This window comes from Scyliorhinus torazame, chromosome 24, assembly GCF_047496885.1.
Source record: "Scyliorhinus torazame isolate Kashiwa2021f chromosome 24, sScyTor2.1, whole genome shotgun sequence".
Classification (NCBI taxonomy): Eukaryota; Metazoa; Chordata; class Chondrichthyes; order Carcharhiniformes; family Scyliorhinidae; genus Scyliorhinus; species Scyliorhinus torazame.
In genome coordinates, this window is record NC_092730.1 from 26253395 (window position 1) to 26275743 (window position 22349).

At 53.3% G+C, this 22349-nt stretch overlaps 1 protein-coding gene across 1 annotated transcript in view; it reads left to right on the forward strand.

The window, feature by feature from the left end:
- The window catches only part of LOC140399980 (uncharacterized), a 183638-nt gene that overhangs the window by 87048 nt on the left and 74241 nt on the right, over nt 1–22349 (forward strand). Inside the window, exons 6-10 of the mRNA XM_072489481.1 lie at nt 2866–2897; nt 7540–7643; nt 11296–11374; nt 17445–17511; nt 21006–21126. Coding sequence (XP_072345582.1) covers nt 2866–2897; nt 7540–7643; nt 11296–11374; nt 17445–17511; nt 21006–21126 — 403 coding nt within the window. The remainder of the gene's footprint in view (nt 1–2865; nt 2898–7539; nt 7644–11295; nt 11375–17444; nt 17512–21005; nt 21127–22349) is intronic.

The following is a 22349-nucleotide window of genomic DNA, read 5'->3' on the forward strand; positions in this document are numbered from 1 at the left end:
GGATATGCGGGGGAGAGGGTACGCGTCCAGCTGCGTAAACCTGTTGATGGTCTGACTGTAGTCGATGACCATCCTATGCTTCTCCCCGGTCTTTACCACCACTACTTGAGCTCTCCAGGGACTGTTGCTAGCTTCAATGACCCCTTCCCTCGGTAGCCTTTGGACCTCTGACCTAATAAAGATCCGGTCCTGGGCACTGTAGCGTCTGCTCCTGGTGGCGACGGGTTTGCAATCCGGGGTGAGGTTCGCAAACAGGGAAGGTGGGTCGACCTTAAGGGTCGCGAGGCCGCAGACAGTAAGGGGGGGGCGGTATAGGGCCTCCGAATTTGAAGGTCAGACTTTGAAGGTTACACTGGAAGTCTCAACCCAGGAGTGTAGCTGCGCAGAGGTGGGGAAGGACGTAGAGATGGAAATTTTTGAACTCCCTTCCCTGGACTGTGAGGTTTGCTACACAAAACCCCTTTATCTCCACTGAGTGGGAACTGGAAGCCAGGGAGATTTTTTGATTAATGGGGTGGATGAGGAGAGAACAGCGCCTTACCGTGTCGGGTGTATGAAGCTCTCTGTGCTCCCAGAGTCGATTAGGCAGGACGTCTCGTGCCCGTTGATGAATACGGTCATCGTAGCAGTTGAGAGTGTTCGAGGCCGGGACTGATCCAGAGTCACCGAGGCTAATCGCAGCAGTTGAGAGTTCTCTTCGGGCAGTGCGTGGTCAGCTGAGCTGGGGTCCTGTGGGTTCATCCAAGATGGCAGCTCCCATTGGTCGCACATGGCTGGGGGTGCACAAAATGGCGGCGCCCATCCCTCCAACGTGGCATCTGCGGAACAAGATGGCGGCGCCCGGGTCCGCACGTGGCCCTGGAATATAAAGATGGCGGCGACTGCTGGCTGCACGGGGCCCGTGGAGAAGTTTGTGATTGCGGTCCGCATTCGCCGCCGGAGACCGCGGCAACCGCACGGGCCTGGCATACCCCCACAAAATGGCCCTTTTTGCCGCATCCCTTGCAGGTGGATGCGCGGGCCGGGCAGCGCTGGCGGGGGTGCTTGGCCTGCCCGCAAAAGTAGCAGTGGGGCCCCTCGGGGTTGCCAGGCCGCCTTGCAGCGCAGGCCTGTGGGGGAATGGGAAAAGTCTCGGGGTCGGCCGCGGAGGGGTTCCACGCTGCCCAGGGGGCTGCCGCGCGGTCAGGAACGTAAGCGCGGGCGTTTCTGGAGGTCACGTCCAGGGCGCCTGCAAGGGCCCGTGCTTCCCTGAGACCCAGGGTGTCCTTTGCTAACAGACGCTGGCGGATTTGTGAAGATAGCATACCTGCCACGAAAACGAACCCGGACTAAGTGTCCCGTGTGTTCGCTTTCCGAAGCCTGCGGGCAGCTGCAGCTTCTTCCCAACACCAGGAGTGCACGGTAGAATTTCTCCAGCGATCTCCCCAGGGGTTTGTCGCCTTGTTGCAAGCAGGTGCCGGGCGTAGACCTGGTTTACTGGGCGAATATAATGTCCTTTTAGCAGCTCTATTGCTGCATCGAAGTCTTCCGCTTCCTCGATGAGAGTGTAAATCTCCGGGCTCACCCTTGAGTGCAGGATGTGCAGTTTCTGCTCTCCCGTGGGTGTGTTTTCGGCTGTCTCAAGATACCCTTTAAAGCACGCCAGCCAGTGCTTGAAGATTGCCACTGAGTTCGCCGCGTGGGGGCTGAGTTGCAGACACTCCGGCTTGATTCGGAGCTCCATCCTTTCTTCTTAAAAAACTAGTTTATTAAATTGATGCACGATCAATGACCACTAAAGCGAGGTTGTAGTCCAACTGAAGGCTTTAATAAGCTAGATGTTTCCCCCAGCAGCTCAGGTACAGAATGAGGGCTGCTGGGGCGACACGGGTTCTTATACCCCGCCTAGCAGGGTGGAGCTATCATACACTCTAACCAATAGAAAGCTTACAGTTTCCACCAATGGTGCTTTAGCCTATCAGGTACCGTAATACCTATAATACCACACCGTGCATGGGGAACTGCGCATGTGCGGGACGTTGGGAACTTCGCATGTGCGGGACGTTAGGAACTGTGCATGTGCGGGACGTTGGGAACTGCACATGTGCGGGATGTTGGGAACGGCGCATGTGCACCGCGCATGGGGAACTGTGCATGTGCGAGACGTTGGGAACTGCGCATGTACGGAACATTGGGAGTTCCGAGTCCGTCATCTCGCGGGACTCCGGAGAATCCCGCGAGGCATGGAAGCTGTCGGGAGGCTCCCTGTGTTCCTCTCCCGGCATTTTCAGGTCGCGTTCCACTCTCCCTTGAGCGCGAGCCGGCCGGGAGAATCGCGCCCCTCATCTAGATTTGAACGTAAATCCTTGCGCGGTCAATGTCTTGCGAACTCTCCGCCTAAATCCTTACCGACCCCTCATCATGAGGACCGGCAGCCGTCCAAGTGGCCCACCACCGCTTTCCCAGAGCAACGAGGGACGGCAGTAAATGCAGAGATGACCTCCCATGTCGGGAGCAAATATTAAAAAAAAACCACAGAGAATGTGCTTGAAATCTTAAAGTTGTAACGGTGGATAAATTGCCCTTGCTTTTTTCTACATTCATTTAAGGAACGATCACGCCCACACTTTAAAAAGCACCTCATTGGCTGCAAAACTCTGCGATGCCCTGAGGATGTGAGAGGCACTACATAAATGCAGGTCATTCTCGGTTCACCTCACAAGCTGACCAGTGGCCAGGGTGTGTGGCGGTTGTCATGACGGAATTGAGTGAAGCTCTACTTTTCAACTCTCACAGTCGAAGTACAAATTGAGGGACACCTTCCCCCTTGACCGTGAATCACTTGAGCAGTGACTCGCTAACTGATTTGTGTTTTCTCCGTTACAGCTGAAGAGGAGCAGAGTCCTTTCACCGACCGTGTAAGTACTGCCATTTTCCACCGCACTCCACCACGATCGGCGACAAAAGCGTTCGCCTAAGAGGCGCAGAAGTCAGACCGTTCCAAATACAGGTTGAGCATCCCTTGTCCGAAATTCCCCAAACCGAAAAATTCTGAAATCCGCACTTTTTTCCCGAGCGCCAACGCGACGTCACGAGTGGGAAATCCCGCAAGGCCTCGTGCAATGGGCAGTTTCCAAAGCGTGGGGCACATACACAGTTCCCAACATTCCGCACATGTGCAGTTCCCAGCACCCCGCACATGCACAGTTCCCCATGCGCGGCACGCACGCACACTTACCAAACTCCCGCACATGCGCAGTTCCCAACGTCCCGCACATGCACACTTCCCAAACTCCCGCACATGCGCAGTTCCCAACGTCCCGCACATGCGCGGTAGTTCCCCATGCGCGGTGCACATGCACAGTTCCCAACGTCCCGCACATGCGCAGTTCCCAATGTCCCGCACATGCACAGTTCTCAACATCCCGCACATGCGCAGTTCCCAATGTCCTGCACATGCGCAGTAGTTCCCCATGCGCGGTGCACATGCACAGTTCCCAACGTCCCGCACATGCGCAGTTCCCAATGTCCCGCACATGCACAGTTCTCAACATCCCGCACATGCGCAGTTCCCAACGTCCCGCACATGCGCAGTAGTTCCCCATGCGCGGTGCACATGCACAGTTCCCATCGTCCCGCGCATGCAATGTTCCCAACGTCCCACACATGCACAGTTCCCAACGTCCCGCACATGCACAGTTCCCAACATCCCGCACATGCACAGTTCCCAACGTCCCGCACATGCACAGTTCCCAACATCCCGCACATGCGCAGTTCCCAACGCCCCGCACATGCACATTTCCCAACGCATGCCGCACATGCACAGTTCCCAACGCCCCGCACATGCACAGTTCCCAACGTCCCGCACATGCACAGTTCCCAACATCCCGCACATGCACAGTTCCCAACGTCCCGCACATGCACAGTTCCCAACGCCCCGCACATGCACAGTTCCCAACGTCCCGCACATGCACAGTTCCCAACGTCCCGCACATGCACAGTTCCCAACGTCCCGCACATGCACAGTTCCCAACATCCCGCACATGCACAGTTCCCAACGTCCCGCACATGCGCAGTTCCCAACGTCCCGCACATGCGCAGTTCCCAACGTCCCGCACATGCACAGTTCCCAACGTCCCGCACATGCACAGTTCCCAACGCCCCGCACATGCGTAGTTCCCCACGTCCCGCACATGCACAGTTCCCAACGTCCCGCACATGCGCAGTTCCCAACGTCCCGCACATGCGCAGTTCCCAACGTCCCGCACATGCACATTTCCCAACGCCCCGCACATGCACAGTTCCCAACATCCCGCACATGCACAGTTCCCAACATCCCGCACATGCACAGTTCCCAACGCCCCGCACATGCACAGTTCCCAACGTCCCGCACATGCGCAGTTCCCAACGTCCCGCACATGCGCAGTTCCCAACGTCCCGCACATGCACAGTTCCCAACGCCCCGCACATGCACAGTTCCCAACATCCCGCACATGCACAGTTCCCAACGCCCCGCACATGCACAGTTCCCAACGTCCCGCACATGCACAGTTCCCAACGCCCCGCACATGCACAGTTCCCAACATCCCGCACATGCACAGTTCCCAACGCCCCGCACATGCGTAGACCTTCAGTAGTTGTGAAAACCCAAACCACCAAAAGCTCCAGGTTGTGGCCTTCCCGAGGTCTTGTATAATCGTCAGCAAAATTGTTGTTGTTACCCTCGCTCCCCTCATCCGAGTTCCCAACGTTTCGCACATGCGCAGTTCCCAATGCACGCCACACATGCGCAGTTCCCAATGCACACCACACATGCGCAGTTCCCAATGCACGCCACACATGCACAGTTCCCAATGCACGCCACACATGCACAGTTCCCAATGCACGCCACACATGCGCAGTTCCCAATGCACGCCACACATGCGCAGTTCCCAATGCACGCCACACATGCGCAGTTCCCAATGCACGCCACACATGCGCAGTTCCCAATGCACGCCACACATGCGCAGTTCCCAATGCACGCCACACATGCACAGTTCCCAATGCACGCCACACATGCGCAGTTCCCAATGCACGCCACACATGCGCAGTTCCCAATGCACGCCACACATGCGCAGTTCCCAATGCACGCCACACATGCGAAGTTCCCAATGCACGCCACACATGCACAGTTCCCAATGCACGCCACACATGCACAGTCCCCAATGCACGCCACACATGCACAGTTCCCAATGCACGCCACACATGCGCAGTTCCCAATGCACGCCACACATGCACAGTTCCCAATGCACGCCACACATGCACAGTTCCCAATGCACGCCACACATGCGAAGTTCCCAATGCACGCCACACATGCACAGTTCCCAATGCACGCCACACATGCGCAGTATATTCCAAAATTCTGAAATCCAAGACACACCCGGCCCCAAGCAGTTCGGAAAAGGGAATTTCAACCTATCGTACTTGGTGGCGTGAAGGGCTTGGAGTATTTTTTATATGAAAGGAGCTATACATGTTCAAGGTGAATTGAAAAAAATACTTTTCCATGTCCTGCATTTTCCCTTCAAAACAAGGAACATGCACGAAGCATAAGAACATTATAAAATAGAAGCTGGAGAATTTCATAGAATTTACATAGAATTTACAGAGCAGAAGGAGGCCATTCGGCCCATCGAGTCTGCACCGGCTCTTGGAAAGAGCACCCTACTTAAGCCCCACACCTCCACCCTATCCCCATAACCCAGTAACCCCACCCAACACTCAGGGCAATTTTGGACACTAACGGCAATTTATCATGGCCAATCCACCTAACCTGCCCATCTTTGGACTGTGGGAGGAAACCGAGGCACCCGGAGGAAACCCACGCACACACGGGGAGGATGTGCAGACTCCGCACAGACGGTGACCCAAGCCGGGAATCGAACCTGGGACCCTGGAGCTGTGAAGCAATTGTACTATCCACTGTGCTACCGTGCTGCCCTTTGTCAATTGGCCCTTTGCACCGCCGTTCAACAAGATCATGGCTGATCTTCTATCCCAGTTCCACCTTCCTGTAGTCGTTAAATTCTCTTCAAACCAAGACCCAAAAATCTACCTATCTCAGTCTTGGCTACACTCAACGGCTGGGGATCCACAGGGGTAGAGAATTCCAACGAATCACAGCCCCCTGTGTGCAAATTAGCCGTCCCCTTATTCTGAGACCGTGACCCCCCTCCCCATGTTCTGGGATTCCCAGCCAGGGGGAACAATTTCTCAGCATCACTTGAAATATCAAGCCTCTTTCTCAATTGGTTTGTTTGGAATAAATGCTTAGCCACACAATATCTTCTCAGGGGAAAATCTCCTCGTAGAAGAACCTTCCCAGGCCCACTCCCCCGCCCGTACCCCATAACCCCACCTAACCTTTGGACACTAAGGGGCAATTTATCATGGCTGATCCACCCACCCCGCACGTCTTTGTGACTGTGGGAGGAAACCGGAGCACCCGGAGGAACCCCACGCAGCCACGGGGGGAGAACGTGCAGACTCCACACAGACAGTCACCCGAGGCCGGAATCGAACCGGGGTCCCTGGAGCTGTGAGGCAGTGGCGCTGATTGCCGCGCCGCCCCCTTCCTGCGATCCAGTCCAATGAGCCTTCACTGCAGCCAGCTCTAGGGCAGGTATGACCTTCCATAGTTGTGAGGACCAAAACCACCAGGTTGCGGCCTTCCCGATGTCTTGTATAATCGTCAGCAAAATTGTTGTTGTTACCCTCGCTCCCCTCATCCGAGATAAGTAGCCGAGGTCTGATACTGACCCTGGTAGTGCCCCACCAGTTACAGCCAATTGACCTGACAATATCCCCATCTTTTTTTTCCAGCTCCCTCAGTTTCTGTCCATTAACCAATCCTAAATTTGTGCCCGCAAATTAGCCACAATTCCTTGAATCCTAACTTAGTTTAAGGTAAATATTGGTCCTTTAGAGGATGAGAAGGGAGATTTAATAATGGGAGATGAGGAAATGGCTGAGGAACTGAACAGGTTTTTTGGGTCGGTCTTCACAGTGGAAGACACAAATAACATGCCAGTGACTGATGGAAATGAGGCTAGGACAGGTGAGGACCTTGAGAGGATTGATATCACCAAGGAGGTAGTGATGGGCAAGCTAATGGGGCTAAAGGTAGACAAGTCTCCTGGCCCTGATGGAATGCATCCCAGAGTGCGAAAAGAGATGGCTAGGGAAATTGCAAATGCACTCGTGATAATTTACCAAAATTCACTAGACTCTGGGGTGGTCCCGGCGGATTGGAAATTAGCAAACGTGACACCACTGTTTAAAAAAGGAGGTAGGCAGAAAGCGGGTAATTATAGGCCAGTGAGCTTAACTTCGGTAGTAGGGAAGATGCTGGAATCTATCATCAAGGAAGAGATAGCGAGGCTTCTGGATGGAAATTATCCCATTGGACAGACGCAGCATGGGTTCATAAAGGGCAGGTCGCGCCAACTAGTTAGTTCGATAATTCGGTAAGTAATTCAGAAGTTCAGAATTTAGAAGTTAAACATTACTTTCAATTTGAAGCATTTTGTAGAGAAGCTGGCTGAAGAGGTGGCACCAGCTCCGGTTGCAGAAGGAACCAATGAGAAGGAGCCAGAGAGATCGCAGCCACAACCGAATCGGAAAAGGTCAGTCAGTGGCCCAGAAGGTACAGCACAGAAGGAGGCCATTCAGCACACAGAGGCTGTGATGATGCTAACCCTTTAAAAAAAATAAATTTAGAGTATCCAATTCATTTTCTTCCCCCCCCCCCCAATTAGCGTGGCGAATCCACCTACCCTGCACATCTTTGGGTTGTGGGGGTGAGATCCGTGCAGACACGGGGAGAATGTGCAAACTCCGCACGGACAGTGACCCGGGGCCAGGATCCAAACCGGATCCTCGACGCCCATGAGGCAGCAGTGCTAACCACCCCGCCTCCGTGCCGCCCATGCTAACCCTATCACCTGCCCCACACCCCATTGCAGCCTTGGCCCAAGCGTGGACAGAAGAGCTGTATTCAAGAGTGAGGCGAGAGTGACTGCCCTTCCATCAGAGCAGCATTTGGTCGATCAAGGCACCCTAGCAAAAGTGGAGTCAGTGGGAATCCTCGAGACTGGTTGGGCATCTTACCTCGCCTAAAGGAAGATGATTGTGGTTGTTGAATAATCTCATCACTGCAGGGTGGTGATATGCCTGTAAGCACTGTTGTAGATAGTTGGTGGCATGACCTCCAACCAGAAGGTGACGCTACACACCCACCATGCAGTCTCCAGACAGGGGTCACTTTTTAAAAAATAAATTTAGCGTACCCAATTCATTTTTTCCAAGTAAGAGACAATTTAGCGTGGCCAATCCACCTACCCTGCACATCTTTGGGTTGTGGGGGCGAAACCCACGCAGACACGGGGAGAATGTGCAAACCCCACACGGACATTGACCCAGAGCCGGGATCGAACCTGGGACCTCGGCGCCGTGAGGCAGCAGTGCTAACCACTGCGCCACCGTGCTGCCCGACGGGTCATTTTCAAGGCACTCAGACATAAGTGAGAGCACACCCGGTGATTGGACAGTCGTGTCATGGGAGCGTCCCTTTAAGAAATGTTTTTGTCTTATCACATGGCTTCAGTGATGCCATTGTGTGGGTGGAGCTGGGCTGTGGCTCTGAGTTTGAACTGGTTTGTACAGCACAGTTTGAGAGAAGGTTTTTTTTGCCCTCTTTCTGCATTTTAAAAGGCTGTTTCCAGACGGCTTGATAACGTGAAAAGAAAACCTGCTGTTTTGGAAAGGACACAGGAGCATCTATACCAGGTCTGAGTGCTGTGTACTGGGCCACGCCTTTGAAAAAGGGTTTCTGGTTTATGGCAGCTTGTTATTAAATTGGAACAGTTAAAGGGGGAAATTTATTAAGGGTTATACATATAGAGTACTGTAGCGGTGTGGGGTATTTATATTGGTAGTTGACAAAAATGCTCACTGTGTGTGTTTATAAAAATGTTAAAAATGCAGAGTCTGCACATTCTCGCCTTGTGTGCATGGGTTTCCTCCGGGTGCTCCGGTTTCCTCCCACAGTCCAAAGATGTGCGGGTTAGGTGGATTGGCCATGCTAAATTGCCCATAGTGTCCAAAATTGCCCATGGTGTTGGGTGGGTTTACTGGGTTATGGGGATAAGGTGGAGGTGTGGACCTTGGGTAGGGTGCTCTTTCCAAGGGCCGGTGCAGACTCGATGGGCTGAATGGCCTCCTTCTGCACTGTAACTTCTATGAAAAGTTAACTAGATTCATAGAATAAACTTTGTTTTTGATTGAAACAGCTTAAGTCCTCTGTTGAATACCACCTTAAAGCCAGGCCCTGTGCTCCTCATAACCAAAATCTATAAAAAGTTGTAGGTCAGGTGAACTCCATGATACACTTTGGAATTTTCTAAACCCTGGCCCAGAACAGTAGACATAAGACGTACATGAGGACAGCCGTGCATAAGGGTAGACCCAGGGGAGTACAAAGAAACACCATGATAAGAGATCGCTATCTTACCACGTGTGATTGAATAAAGACCCCGGGGTTTGGACAAGACACAAGTCATTTGGTGGATTCCTCGCTGGACATCGAGCACCAAACACAACATGCAGGAGTTCCTCAGGGGAGTGTCCTCGACCGAGGTGTCGTTGGCTCATTTACCCCCCCCCCCCCCCCCCAAGATCTTGCCTTGGGTCTCTGGGTTACTAGTCCAGCGACAGTACAACTACACCGCCGCCTCGCCAAAGGGTCACTGTCTCCCCAGACTCAGGTTGCAGGCACCCCGAGCTCTCGTCTGGGGGTTGTTCTCGTCAGATTGTTCAGGTTTGCGTCACTGCGCTCTCCCCCACGGGCTGAGAATGATTGTCTCGCCCCCACCGTGGTCCTTGCAGAGTGCAAGCTTCCCCGCCCTGGGGCTGGGATCTCTATTAACTAACGTATAAAAGGCCAGGCACCAACCTCAGCGAGGGTAACCCGGTTGGGATCTACCGGGCGTTGTAAGTATCGTTTGACTTCACTCTCTGTGGACTCCATTGGACTTCATGACTAAAACCTTTAAGAACAAACAAAGAACAACACAGCACAGGAACAGGCCCTTCGGTCCTCCAAGCCTGTACCGGTCATGGTACCAACCTTGGCCAAATCCCTCAGCACTTCCTTGTACTGTATCCATGTGTTTGTCAAGATGCCTTTTGAACACCGTTAATGTATCTGCTTCCACAACGTCCCCTTGGTAACGCGTTCCAGGCACTCACCACCCTCTGTGTAAAAAATCTACCACGCATATCTCCTCTAAACTTTGCCCCACGGACCTTAAACATATGACCCTGGTGACTGTCATGATATCCACATTAACATATCATGGTGCAATCACACACACACTGATGGACAGGTAGTCGGACCAATCAACACACACACAACATCACAGCCAATCACCAGTGAGAGCACACGCACTATAAAACAGGGAACACCGCAGTTCCCGCTCATTCTACCAGGAGATAGCTCAGAGCACAGAGCTCACAGCGCGCCACTCAGACATACACCATGTGCTGAGTGCCTCACTAAGATAGTGCTAGGGCTGGGTCCACAGGTTAGCTGGTGAAGTACGAACCACAGCCAGAAGGAAATAGTTATTATTGTACAGAATAATAAAACAGAGTTGTACCATCTACAACCGTGTTGGTTCGTTTGTGTATCGGAACACCCAACACGGCAGTGACTGACCCCTCGGTCAGACGGAATGCTTGCTTTCATTGGACGGGGCATCAAGTGTAAAAACTGGCGAGTCACGCTGCAGTTGTACAGAACCTTGGTAAGGCCGCACTTGGAATATTGCGCACAATTCTGGTCGCCACACTACCAGAAGGATGTGGAGGCTTTGGAGAGGGTGCAGAGGAGGTTTACCAGGATAGAGTGGATGGGCAGGCACACATTCCCAGGATGGAGGGGTCAGTCACTGTCGTGTTGGGTGTTGTGATACACAAACGAACCAACACGGTTGTAGATGGTACAACTCTGTTTTATTATTCTGTACAATAATAACTATTTCCTTCTGGCTGTGGTTCGTACTTCACCAGCTAACCTGTGGACCCAGCCCTAGCACTATCTTAGTGAGGCACTCAGCACATGGGTGGCGGGGGGAAGGCAACCAATGAATCGCCCAGACAATGATGGGTGGGCCAGCGTCCCGCCTGTGTCGCAAGCAGTCCCGCCACGCCGTATCGTCGCAGGTCGAGAGAGCGAGCGAGACTAACAAAGCCCCCCCATGTGGTTTATTTTCAAAGGAGTAAAAATGCCCCGACGAAGGCCGACAATCAAGAAAACCTGGCCGATTGCGGGACGGTGAGCCAGAAGAAGAGGATGGTAAGGATGCGAAAGAGCCCGTCCCGTCCGGCTGACCCGTTCAGCCAACCCACTGGTCCGTGCATCGCCACTTTGCGAGGTGTACCACCCCGGGTTCTGAACGAGCCGAGTGAACGAAATACTTCACAAAAATCAGTTTTAAGTTAGATCTTCCTGAACTGCAACTCTCTGCCTTATTCAACTGGGCTGACGAATCTGAAAATAATATTTGGCTGCCCCGTTTTAAAAGTTTTTTTTTTAATAAACAATTTTATTGAGGTATTTTTGGCATATAAAACAGCGACATTATACCGTAGTGTGCAAATAGCAAATCAGACACATGCAAGCATCGGCTCCTCTCTTGCAAGAACCTGCCAAAGCAACCCCCTACTCTATGCTACCCTACCACCCCCCCCCCCCCCCACCCCCCGCCCCTCCGCTGACGATTAATTCTCCGCGAAGAAGTCAACGAACAGCTGCCACCCTCGGGCGAACCCCGACAGGCGAACCCTCTCCAGGCGAACCTAATTTTCTCCAGCCCGAGAAAGCTCGCCATGTCCGAAAGCCGAACTTCAGACTTCGGGGGCTTTGAGTCCCTCCGTGCCAACAGTATCCGTCGCCGGGCTACCGGGGGAGCAAAGACCAAGACGTCGGCCTCTCTCTCTCTCTCTCCTCCTGGACTCCCGGGTCCTCCGAAACCCCAAGAATTGCCAACTCAGGACTCATTGCTACCCTGGTTTTCAATACCCGGGACATGACGGCCGCGAATCCCTGCCAGTACGCCCTGAGTTTAGGGCTCGCCCAGAACATGTGCACATGGTTCGCTGTGCACATCTAGCACATTTGTCCTCCAGCCCAAAGAATTTGCTCATTCGGGCCACCGTCATGTGAGCCCCGATGTACGACCTTGAACTGGATCAGGCTGAGCCTGGCGCACGTTGAGGTCGTGTTTACCCTCCTCAAAGCGTCTGCCCATATGCCGTCCTCTGTCTCCTCCTCCCACTTAAGCTTCAGCTCTTCGGTCTGTGCCTCCTCTGCTCCCATTAGTTCTTTATAAATGTCGGAGACTCTCCCCTCTCCCACCTCTCCTCTGGAAACTACCCTGTCCTGGATCCCCCTTGGTGGGAGGCGTGGGAAGGACGGCACCAGTCTGCGTACGAAATCCCGCACCTGCAAGTAACTGAAATCATTCCCTCTCGCCAGCCCAAACTCCTCCTCCAACACCCTCATGCTCGGGAAGCTCCCTTCCAGGAACAGATCGCCCACCCTCGCAATCCCCGCCCTCCGCCAGAGTTGGAACCGTTTTAAAAGTATTTTGCACCAAATGGGATTTTATCTCCTCTTCACTCGGAACGCAGTCTAGAAACACTTTGCCCTTTATTATGCCAGTCTACATCCCCGTTGTAACCAGATTTCCCATTGAAACCACCCCGCGCCACCTGCTGGTTGGAGGGAGCACCACCAGCCATCTACAGGTGGCAAGAATGATCCCTGGAATGAAGAGCTTGGCGTACGAGGAAAGATCGAGGACTCTGGGTCTGTGCTGGTTGGGATGGATGAGGGAGCTTAGAAGGATGAGGGGGGGGGCGGCAGATCTTATTGAAACTTACAGGTTACTGCGAGGCCTGGATAGGGTGGACGTGGAGAGGATGTTTCCACTTGTCGGAAAAACTAGAACCAGAGGACACAGCCTCAGACTGAAGGGACGATCCTTAAAAACAGAGATGAGGAGGAATTTCTTCAGCCAGAGGGTTGGTGAATCTGTGGAACTCTTTGCCGCAGAAGGCTGTGGAGGCCAAATCACTGAGCGTCTTTAAGACAGAGATAGATAGGTTCTTGATTAATAAGGGGATCAGGGTTTATGGGGAGAAGGCAGGAGAATGGGGATGAGAAAATATCAGCCATGATTGAATGGCGGAGCAGACTCGATAGGCCGAGTGGCCTAATTCTGCTCCTTTGTTCAGCAGGGGCTTGGGAACCTGAATTGTAGCTCCAGTATACAGGAGGTTGAGAGTAGTGAGGTCATGAGTAAGGTCAAAGTTGCAGGAGTGTACCGGCAGGCAGGAAGGTGGTTTAAAGTGTGTCTTCTTCAATGCCAGGAGCATCCGGAATAAGGTGGGTGAACTTGCGGCATGGGTTGGTACCTGGGACTTCGGTGTTGTGGCCATTTCGGAGACATGGATAGAGCAGGGACAGGAATGGTTGTTGCAGGTGCCGGGGTTTAGATATTTCAGTAAGCTCAGGGAAGGTGGTAAAAGAGGGGGAGGGGTGGCATTGTTAGTCAAGGACAGTATTACGGTGGCAGAAAGGATGTTTGATGAGGACTCGTCTACTGAAGTAGTATGGGCTGAGGTTAGAAACAGGAAAGGAGAGGTCACCCTGTTAGGGGTTTTCTATAGGCCTCCGAAAAGATCCAGAGATGTAGAGAGGATTGCAAAGATTATTCTGGATAGGAGCGAAAGCAACAGGGTAGTTGTTATGGGGGACTTTAACTTTCCAAATATTGACTGGAAATGCTATAGTTCGAGTACTTTAGATGGGTCTGTTTTTGTCCAATGTGTGCAGGAGGGTTTCCTGACACAGTATGTAGATAGGCCAACGAGAGGCGAGGCCATATTGGATTTGGTACTGGGTAATGAACCAGGACAGGTGTTAGATTTGGAGGTAGGTGAGCACTTTGGTGATAGTGACCACAATTCGATTACGTTTACTTTAGTGATAGAAAGGGATAGGTATATACCGCAGGGCAAGAGTTATATCTGGGGAAAGGCAATTATGATGCGATGAGGCAAGACTTAGGATACATCAGATGGAGAGGAAAACTGCAGGGGATAGGCACAATGGAAATGTGGAGCTTGTTCAAGGAACAGCTACTGCGTGTCCTTGATAAGTATGTACCTGTCAGGCAGGGAGGAAGTGGTCGAGTGAGGGAACCGTGGTTTACTAAAGCAGTCAAAACACTTGTCAAGAGGAAGCAGGAGACTTATGTAAAGATGAGACATGAAGGTTCAGTTAGGGCGCTTGAGAGTTACAAGTTAGCTAGGAAGGACCTAAAGAGAGAGCTAAGAAGAGCCAGGAGGGTACATGAGAAGTCTTTGGCAGGTAGGATCAAGGATAACCCTAAAGCTTTCTATAGATATGTCAGGAATAAAAGAATGACTAGGGTAAGAGTAGGGCCAGTCAAGGACAGTAGTGGGAAGTTGTGCTTGGAGTCCGAGGAGATAGGCGAGGTGCTAAATGAATATTTTTCGTCAGTATTCACACAGGAAAAAGACAATGTTGTCGAGGAGAATACTGAGATTCAGGCTACTGGACTAGAAGGGCTTGAGGTTCATAAGGAGGAGGTGTTAGCAATTCTGGAAAGTGTGAAAATAGATAAGTCACCTGGGCCGGATGGGATTTATCCTAGGATTCTCTGGGAAGCTCGGGAGGAGATTGCTGAGCCTTTGGCCTTGATCTTTAAGTCATCTTTGTCTACAGGAATAGTGCCAGAAGACGGGACGATAGCAAATGTTGTCCCCTTGTTCAAGAAGGGGAGTAGAGATAACCCCGGTAACTATAGACCAGTGAGCCTTCCTTCTGTTGTGGGCAAAATCTTGGAAAGGTTTATAAGAGATAGGATGTATAATCATCTGGAAAGGAATAATTTGATTAGAGATAGTCAACACGGTTTTGTGAAGGGTAGGTCGTGCCTCACAAACAAAGAACAAAGAAATGTACAGCACAGGAACAGGCCCTTCGGCCCTCCAAGCCCGCGCCGACCATACTGCCCGACTAAACTACAATCTTCTACACTTCCTGGGTCCGTATCCTTCTATTCCCATCCTATTCATATATTTGTCAAGATGCCCCTTAAATGTCCCTATCGTCCCTGCTTCCACTACCTCCTCCGGTAGCGAGTTCCAGGCACCCACTACCCTCTGCGTAAAAAACTTGCCTCGTACATCTACTCTAAACCTTGCCCCTCTCACCTTAAACCTATGCCCCCTAGTAATTGACCCCTCTACCCTGGGGAAAAGCCTCTGACTATCCACTCTGTCTATGCCCCTCATAATTTACCTTATGGAGTTCTTTGAGAAGGTGACCAAACAGGTGGATGAGGGTAAAGCAGTTGATGTGGTGTATATAGAACATAGAACAATACAGCGCAGTACAGGCCCTTCGGCCCACGATGTTGCACCGAAACAAAAGCCATCTAACCTACACTGTGCCATTATCATCCATATGTTTATCCAATAAACTTTTAAATGCCCTCAATGTTGGCGAGTTCACTACTGTAGCAGGCAGGGCATTCCACGGCCTCACTACTCTTTGCGTAAAGAACCTACCTCTGACCTCTGTCCTATATCTATTACCACTCAGTTTAAAGCTATGTCCCCTCGTGCCAGCCATTTCCATCCGCGGGAGAAGGCTCTCACTGTCCACCCTATCCAACCCCCTGATCATTTTGTATGCCTCTATTAAGTCTCCTCTTAACCTTCTTCTCTCCAACGAAAACAACCTCAAGTCCATTAGCCTTTGAAGGTTCCCCATGGTAGGCTACTGCAGAAAATACGGACATGGGATTCAGGGTGATTTAGCAGTTTGGATCAGAAATTGGCTAGCTGGAAGAAGACAAAGGGTGGTGGGAAGTGTTCAGACTAGAGTCCAGTTACTAGTGGTGTACCACAAGGATCTGTTTTGGGGCCACTGCTGTTTGTCATTTTTATAAATGACCACCGCAAGAGGAGGGCGTAGAAGGATGGGTGAGTAAATTTGCAGATGACACTAAAGTCGGTGGAGTTGTGGACAGTGCGGAAGGATGTTACAAGTTACAGAGGGACATAGATAAGCTGCAGCGCTGGGCTGAGAGGTGGCAAATGGAGTTTAATGCAGAAAAGTGTAAAGTGATTCATTTTGGAAGGAATAATAGGAAAACTGAGTACTGGGCTAATGGTAAGATTCTTGGCAGTGTGGATGAGCAGAGAGATCTCAGTGTCCATGTACATAGATCCCTGAAAGTTGCCACCCAGGTTGAGAGGGTTGTTACGAAGGCGTACGGTGTGTTAGCTTTTATTGGTAGAGGGATTGAGTTTAGGAGCCATGAGGTCATGTTGCAGCTATACAACACTCTGGTGCGGCCGCATTTGGAGTATTGCGTGCAATTCTGGTCGCCGTATTATAGGAAGGATGTGGAAGCATTGGAAAGGGTGCAGAGGAGATTTACCAGAATGTTGCCTGGTATGGAGGGAAGATCTTATGAGGAAAGGCTGAGGGAATTGAGGCTGTTTTCGTTAGAGAGAAGAAGGTTAAGAGGTGACTTAATTGAGGCACACAAGATGATCAGAGGATTGGATAGGGTGGACAGTGAGAGCCTTTTTCCTCGGATGGTGATGTCTAGCACGAGGGGACATAGCTTTAAATTGAGGGGAGATAGATATAAGACAGATGTCAGAGGTAGGTTCTTTACTCAGAGAGTAGTAAGGGCGTGGAATGCCCTGCCTGCAACAGTAGTGGACTCGCCAACACTAAGGACATTCAAATGGCCATTGGATAGACATATGGACGATAAGGGAATAGTGTAGATGGGCTTTAGAGTGGTTTCACAGGTCGGCGCAACATCGAGGGCCGAAGGGCCTGTACTGCGCTGTAATGTTCTATGTCCTGTGGTCTTTTGGTCTAAGAGTGGATCCCACTGGCTGGAGAATTCCAGCTCTTAGGGGAGGCACAGAGGGGAGGGTAAAAGCTTGTTCAACAGCATCTCAAACCTGGGCAATGGCGGGAATGAAGGTTAACTGAGCAGGGGATCAAGTCGGGGAGGAGAGTGGAAGGATTGCGCTAGAGGAGGATGGGGGAGGGCGGGGGAAGATGGATTTGTTTGGAACTGGAGTCCCAGCCCCCGTTAGACCTCTTGGTGTCTCAGTCGCTCAGGGAGCCGATAACCGTGAGCCAGTTTGGGTTAGCCGTACCATTCCCCCAATGCCTTCGCCATCAGCCACTCTCGAACCTCCGCGGGGCATCAGCAATGTGTTCAGCCCACGTCTGGGTTTTCTGGTCCCTCCAGTGCTGTGTGACTGCACACTGACTTGAAAATGTTTCATTCTTAATCTAGAAACGAACAAAGAAGTCTCCCCAAGCAGACAGTCCGCTCGCTAAGCAGCCCCGCTCATTGGGTTCAGGTTAGTACACCCGCCCTAGATCAGGACGATTGCATTGTGTTAACTCTCCCATTAAAACAACAGGGGCGGGATTCTCCAATAATGGGGCTATGCTCCCACGCCAGCATCAAAACGCGGGCGTTTCACTCTGGATTTTCTTTAAGAAAGTTCAAAGCTATTCCCCAATTATCAGGGGGCCTAGCAGGGCTTCCCGCAGTGGGACATGGCTGACTCACAGCGTCACCGTGGACTGAGCCCGCAGCCGCCACGCCTTGTTCCCGACGGGTGAGACCACGAGTGTCCCACGCCGTTGGGAACTCGGCCAGTTATACTTGCGGTGGTCTCTGTCAATGGCCCCCTACCCCGCGCCGCATGGACCGCACGCGTGATTCAGGGCGATTCTCCGGGAAAACCGACATCGCGCCGGATTTCGGCGTCAACGCCCATTCTCTGCCCCCGCGCCGATCGCGATTTTGGTGCGGGGGGCTCGGAGAATCCCACCCAGGACTCAGGATTATTTCACAGATGTGCAAAAACATTCCTGCATTACATTCGTTAATTCCAGTTTACAGCTCGAGTATCCGTTATCTGAACGAATCCGTAAATTCTATGGTTCGACGGAAAGCCTCGCGGTGGTTTCATTTGGGATTTTGGATTATTTCAGTTTCGGATCACACGCATAAACTTACATCGCAATAGCCAAAAGCCAAATGGATAGAAAAGCAAGATGTTCTGAGGAAGGGGTGGCACAGTGGTTAGCACCGCTGCCTCACAGCGCCAGGCTCGATTCCCGGCTCGGGTCACTGTGCGGAGTTTGTGCGTTTCCTCCGGGTGCTCCGGTTTCCTCCCACAGTCCAAAGACGTGCAGGTTAGGTGGATTGGCCGTGCTAAATTGCCCCTTAGTGTCCAAAAGGTTAGGTGGGGTTACGGGAATAGGGTGCGGGCCTGACCCGTGGCAGGGTGCTCTTTCAAGAGGGTCGGTGCAGACCTCCTTCTGCACAAGGCATTCTGTGGTACTATGCATCACGGGATAATAAATGCAGAGAACGTTTTGGGTTTCTTTTTGACATATTCACCACGAAAATCGTGCCCAAGGTTGACGAGGTTTAAAAAGAGTGCGGTTTTCGGATTTACAGATAACGGATACTCGACGTCTAGTATGTTTCGCATCCAAGAAAGACGAGTTTGTAGTTTCAACAACTATCTTAAAAAAAAAGACGGCACAACATATCGAGTGATGTTTGACATTCCTCGTTTTGAAACCTGTGCAAGGCACCCCTCAGCTGGAGTATTGGGCACAGTTCTGGACAACACACTGTGGGAAGGATGTGTCCGCGGTGGAGAGACCGCGGAGGAGGTTCACAAGAACGGTCCCGGGAGATGAGAAGCTTCAGTTGGGAGGATAGATTGGAGAGGGTCGGGACTGTTCCCCTCGGAGGGAAGCGGTCTGAGGAGATTTGATAGAGATGTTTAAAATCATGACGGGTCTGGACAGAGTAGATGAGGAGCAACAGTTCTCCCTTGTAAAAGGATCGAGAACGAGAGGGACGCAGATTTAAAGTGATTTTCAAAAGAAGCAAAATGCAATGTGTGAGAAAGCGTTTCCCCGCAGTGAGTGGTGGGAGCAGGTTCAATCGAGGCGTTCGAGAGGGCGCCAGGCGATTGAACAGAAACAATGTGCAGAGGACAAGGCAAGGGGACGAGGCTGAGTCACGTTGCTCGTTTGGCCGGCTGGTGCTGACACAATGGCAGCAATCCAGCAACCCCGTTAGCCACAGGCGCAAATCCCGTGGTGGCTGCGAAATCACAAACGGGATCTGCGCCCGCGAGATCTCAATTTGAGACCTTCCCAACCTCCTTGCTGACATTAACAGGTTCACCCGCGGCGAGAGCTTAATTAATGGGCTTGACGCCGTAGCGTCCACTCACGAGGTATCTCCTCCCCCGTCCCCGCCGCCCCCGTGGTATGACGTAAACTGGTGCGATTCACAACTGGTTTTCAAACAGCCGTGATGCCCACGCAAAGGGCGTGCAGATGTCTTTGACCCTGGGGGCTGAGGGACAAGGCTGGGCATTGCACCCCCCCCCGGCAATGCCCCTTGGCACCCTGGGGGTGGGGTGGATTCACATTGGGAGGGAGAGGGGAGAGCCTCGATGCCTCAAGGCTGGGGGAGAGGAGGGGGGGGGAACCCAGATGCCTGTGAGGGAGGAGGTTGCTGCCCCAATGCTTGGGGGTGTGGGTCCCCGATCTCTGTGCAGGGGTTGGGGGGGATCACGGTTCCCATATCCATGGGGAGCGAGCGTTTCCACACAGCCAGTGGTGGGAGCCTGTGCTGAGCTGCCTGGGAGTGTGGCGGAGGCCTGTGCTGAGCTGCCTGGGAGTGTGGTGGAGGCCTGTGCGTGTGGTGGAGGCCTGTGCTGAGCTGCCTGGGAGTGTGGTGGAGGCCTGTGCGTGTGGTGGAGGCCTGTGCTGAGCTGCCTGGGAGTGTGGTGGAGGCCTGTGCATGTGGTGGAGGCCTGTGCTGAGCTGCCTGGGAGTGTGGTGGAGGCCTGTGCTGAGCTGCCTGGGAGTGTGGTGGAGGCCTGTGCTGAGCTGCCTGGGAGTGTGGTGGAGGCCTGTGCATGTGGTGGAGGCCTGTGCTGAGCTGCCTGGGAGTGTGGTGGAGGCCTGTGCTGAGCTGCCTGGGAGTGTGGTGGAGGCCTGTGCGTGTGGTGGAGGCCTGTGCTGAGCTGCCTGGGAGTGTGGTGGAGGCCTGTGCGTGTGGTGGAGGCCTGTGCTGAGCTGCCTGGGAGTGTGGTGGAGGCCTGTGCTGAGCTGCCTGGGAGTGTGGTGGAGGCCTGTGCTGAGCTGCCTGGGAGTGTGGTGGAGGCCTGTGCTGAGCTGCCTGGGAGTGTGGTGGAGGCAGGCTCAATCGAGGTATTCGAGAGGGCGTCCGAGCGCGTTAGATTTAACGTTGACATCGGAGGACGCTCAGAATCCCAGCTTTGCCAGTGTGTCTAGGCTCCAGCTGTCTGCCTGATCCTCGCCAGGCCTCTGTAATTGCACTAAGTGCTGTTAAATCGGGCAAGAAAAGGCGCCTGTGTCGCCGGTTTCCTCACCCGATCCGGTGCTCTGTGCAAACTTGGGGAAAACTGCACAGGCCAAACGGCCTCCGTCGGCCACAGAAACATTCTGTGAAGTAGGACCCCTCTTTCTAAACTGCTGAGTGTTGCCATAAATTACACATCAGCCCACCGAGCGGTAAATGTGGGGTCGATGGGAGATGTAAGTGAGGGTCAGTAACCCTTGATCCCCTGCCAAGCCACAAACCCACGTCAAAAGGGGTGCGTGGGGTGGGGGGAACCGGCGTCCCGCCACACTCCAACCCGGAGGTAGCGTTGGAAAACCATCGGCATCCCCTGACCGCGGGGGTTTTCCTGGCCGGAGCGTCGGTACAAGCGGGAGGGGAGGAGGATTAAAATTACACCCGTGGGCACGAGCACGTTATCCTGACACTGCTCTCCTCTCTCATCAGGCAAGCCGAAGAGTGTGGCCCGCAGCAGGGAAGGTGCGAAGGAGCAGCCCACCTTACAGCAGAAACTGAATTCCCAATCGCCCCAGGCACCGGCGGGAGGAATCCTCCGGTTTCTAATCAGGTGAGGGATTCTCATTTTTGGCGATTTAATGAACCGTGGTGTTTAAAATCGGCTTGACTATTCAAATCATCTGAGTGGCGGCAATTTTTGTTCGATATTTGGGGGACGTCCTGCATCCTCCGATCCCACCCTAACTCAGCGTAGTCCCCTTCGACCTGCTCGCGACCCTGAGATCTCCGCTCGCCGCCAACCCTGACATTCTGAACATCACCGTTTTCATGGTTCCACTCACCGTGAACATAATCCCGCCCCGATATTCCGACAGATGTGATTCAGGGTTGGGAGCGCTGTTCAATAACGTTTGCAAGGAACTAACTAGTCCAGTTCCAGGAATTTTAATGTTTTCACACCGAGCTGCTAATTTTCAGAGATTGATGGTTTACCGCGCCTCAGACATCCCGCTTATTCCCCATTCTCACCCCCCCCCCCAGTGTCCCATCCCCCTCACACACCCCTCCCCATTCGCCCGCCCAGTGTCCCATCCCCCTCACACACCCACCTCCCCATTCACCCCCCCCAGTGTCCCATCCCCCTCACACACCCCTCCCCATTCGCCCGCCCAGTGTCCCATCCCCCTCACACACCCACCTCCCCATTCACCCCCCCCAGTGTCCCATCCCCCTCACACACCCCTCCCCATTCGCCCGCCCAGTGTCCCATCCCCCTCACACACCCACCTCCCCATTCACCCCCCCCAGTGTCCCATCCCCCTCACACCCCCCTCCCCATTCACCCCACCAGAGTGTCCCACCCCCCCACACAACCCCCTCCCCATCCACCCCCCAGTGTCCCCTCCCCCTCACACACCCACCTCCCCATTCACCCCCCCCAGAGTGTCCCACTCCCCCACACAACCCCCTCCCCATCCACCCCCCAGTGTCCCATCCCCCTAACAACCCCCTCCCCATTCACCCCCCCAGAGTGTCCCATCCCCCCACATACCCCCCTCCCCATTCACCCCCCCAGTGTCCCATCCCCCTCACCCCCCCTCCCCATTCACCCCCCCAGTGTCCCATCCCCCTCACACACCGCCCTCCCCATTCACCCCCCCCCCAATGTCACATGCCCCTCACAGCCCCCACCCCATTCACCCCCCCAGTGTCCCATCCCCGTCACAGCCCCCACCCCATTCACCCCCCAGTGGCCCATCCCCCTCACACATCCCCCTCCCCATTCACCCCCCAGTGGCCCATCCCCCTCACACACACCCCTCCCCATTCACC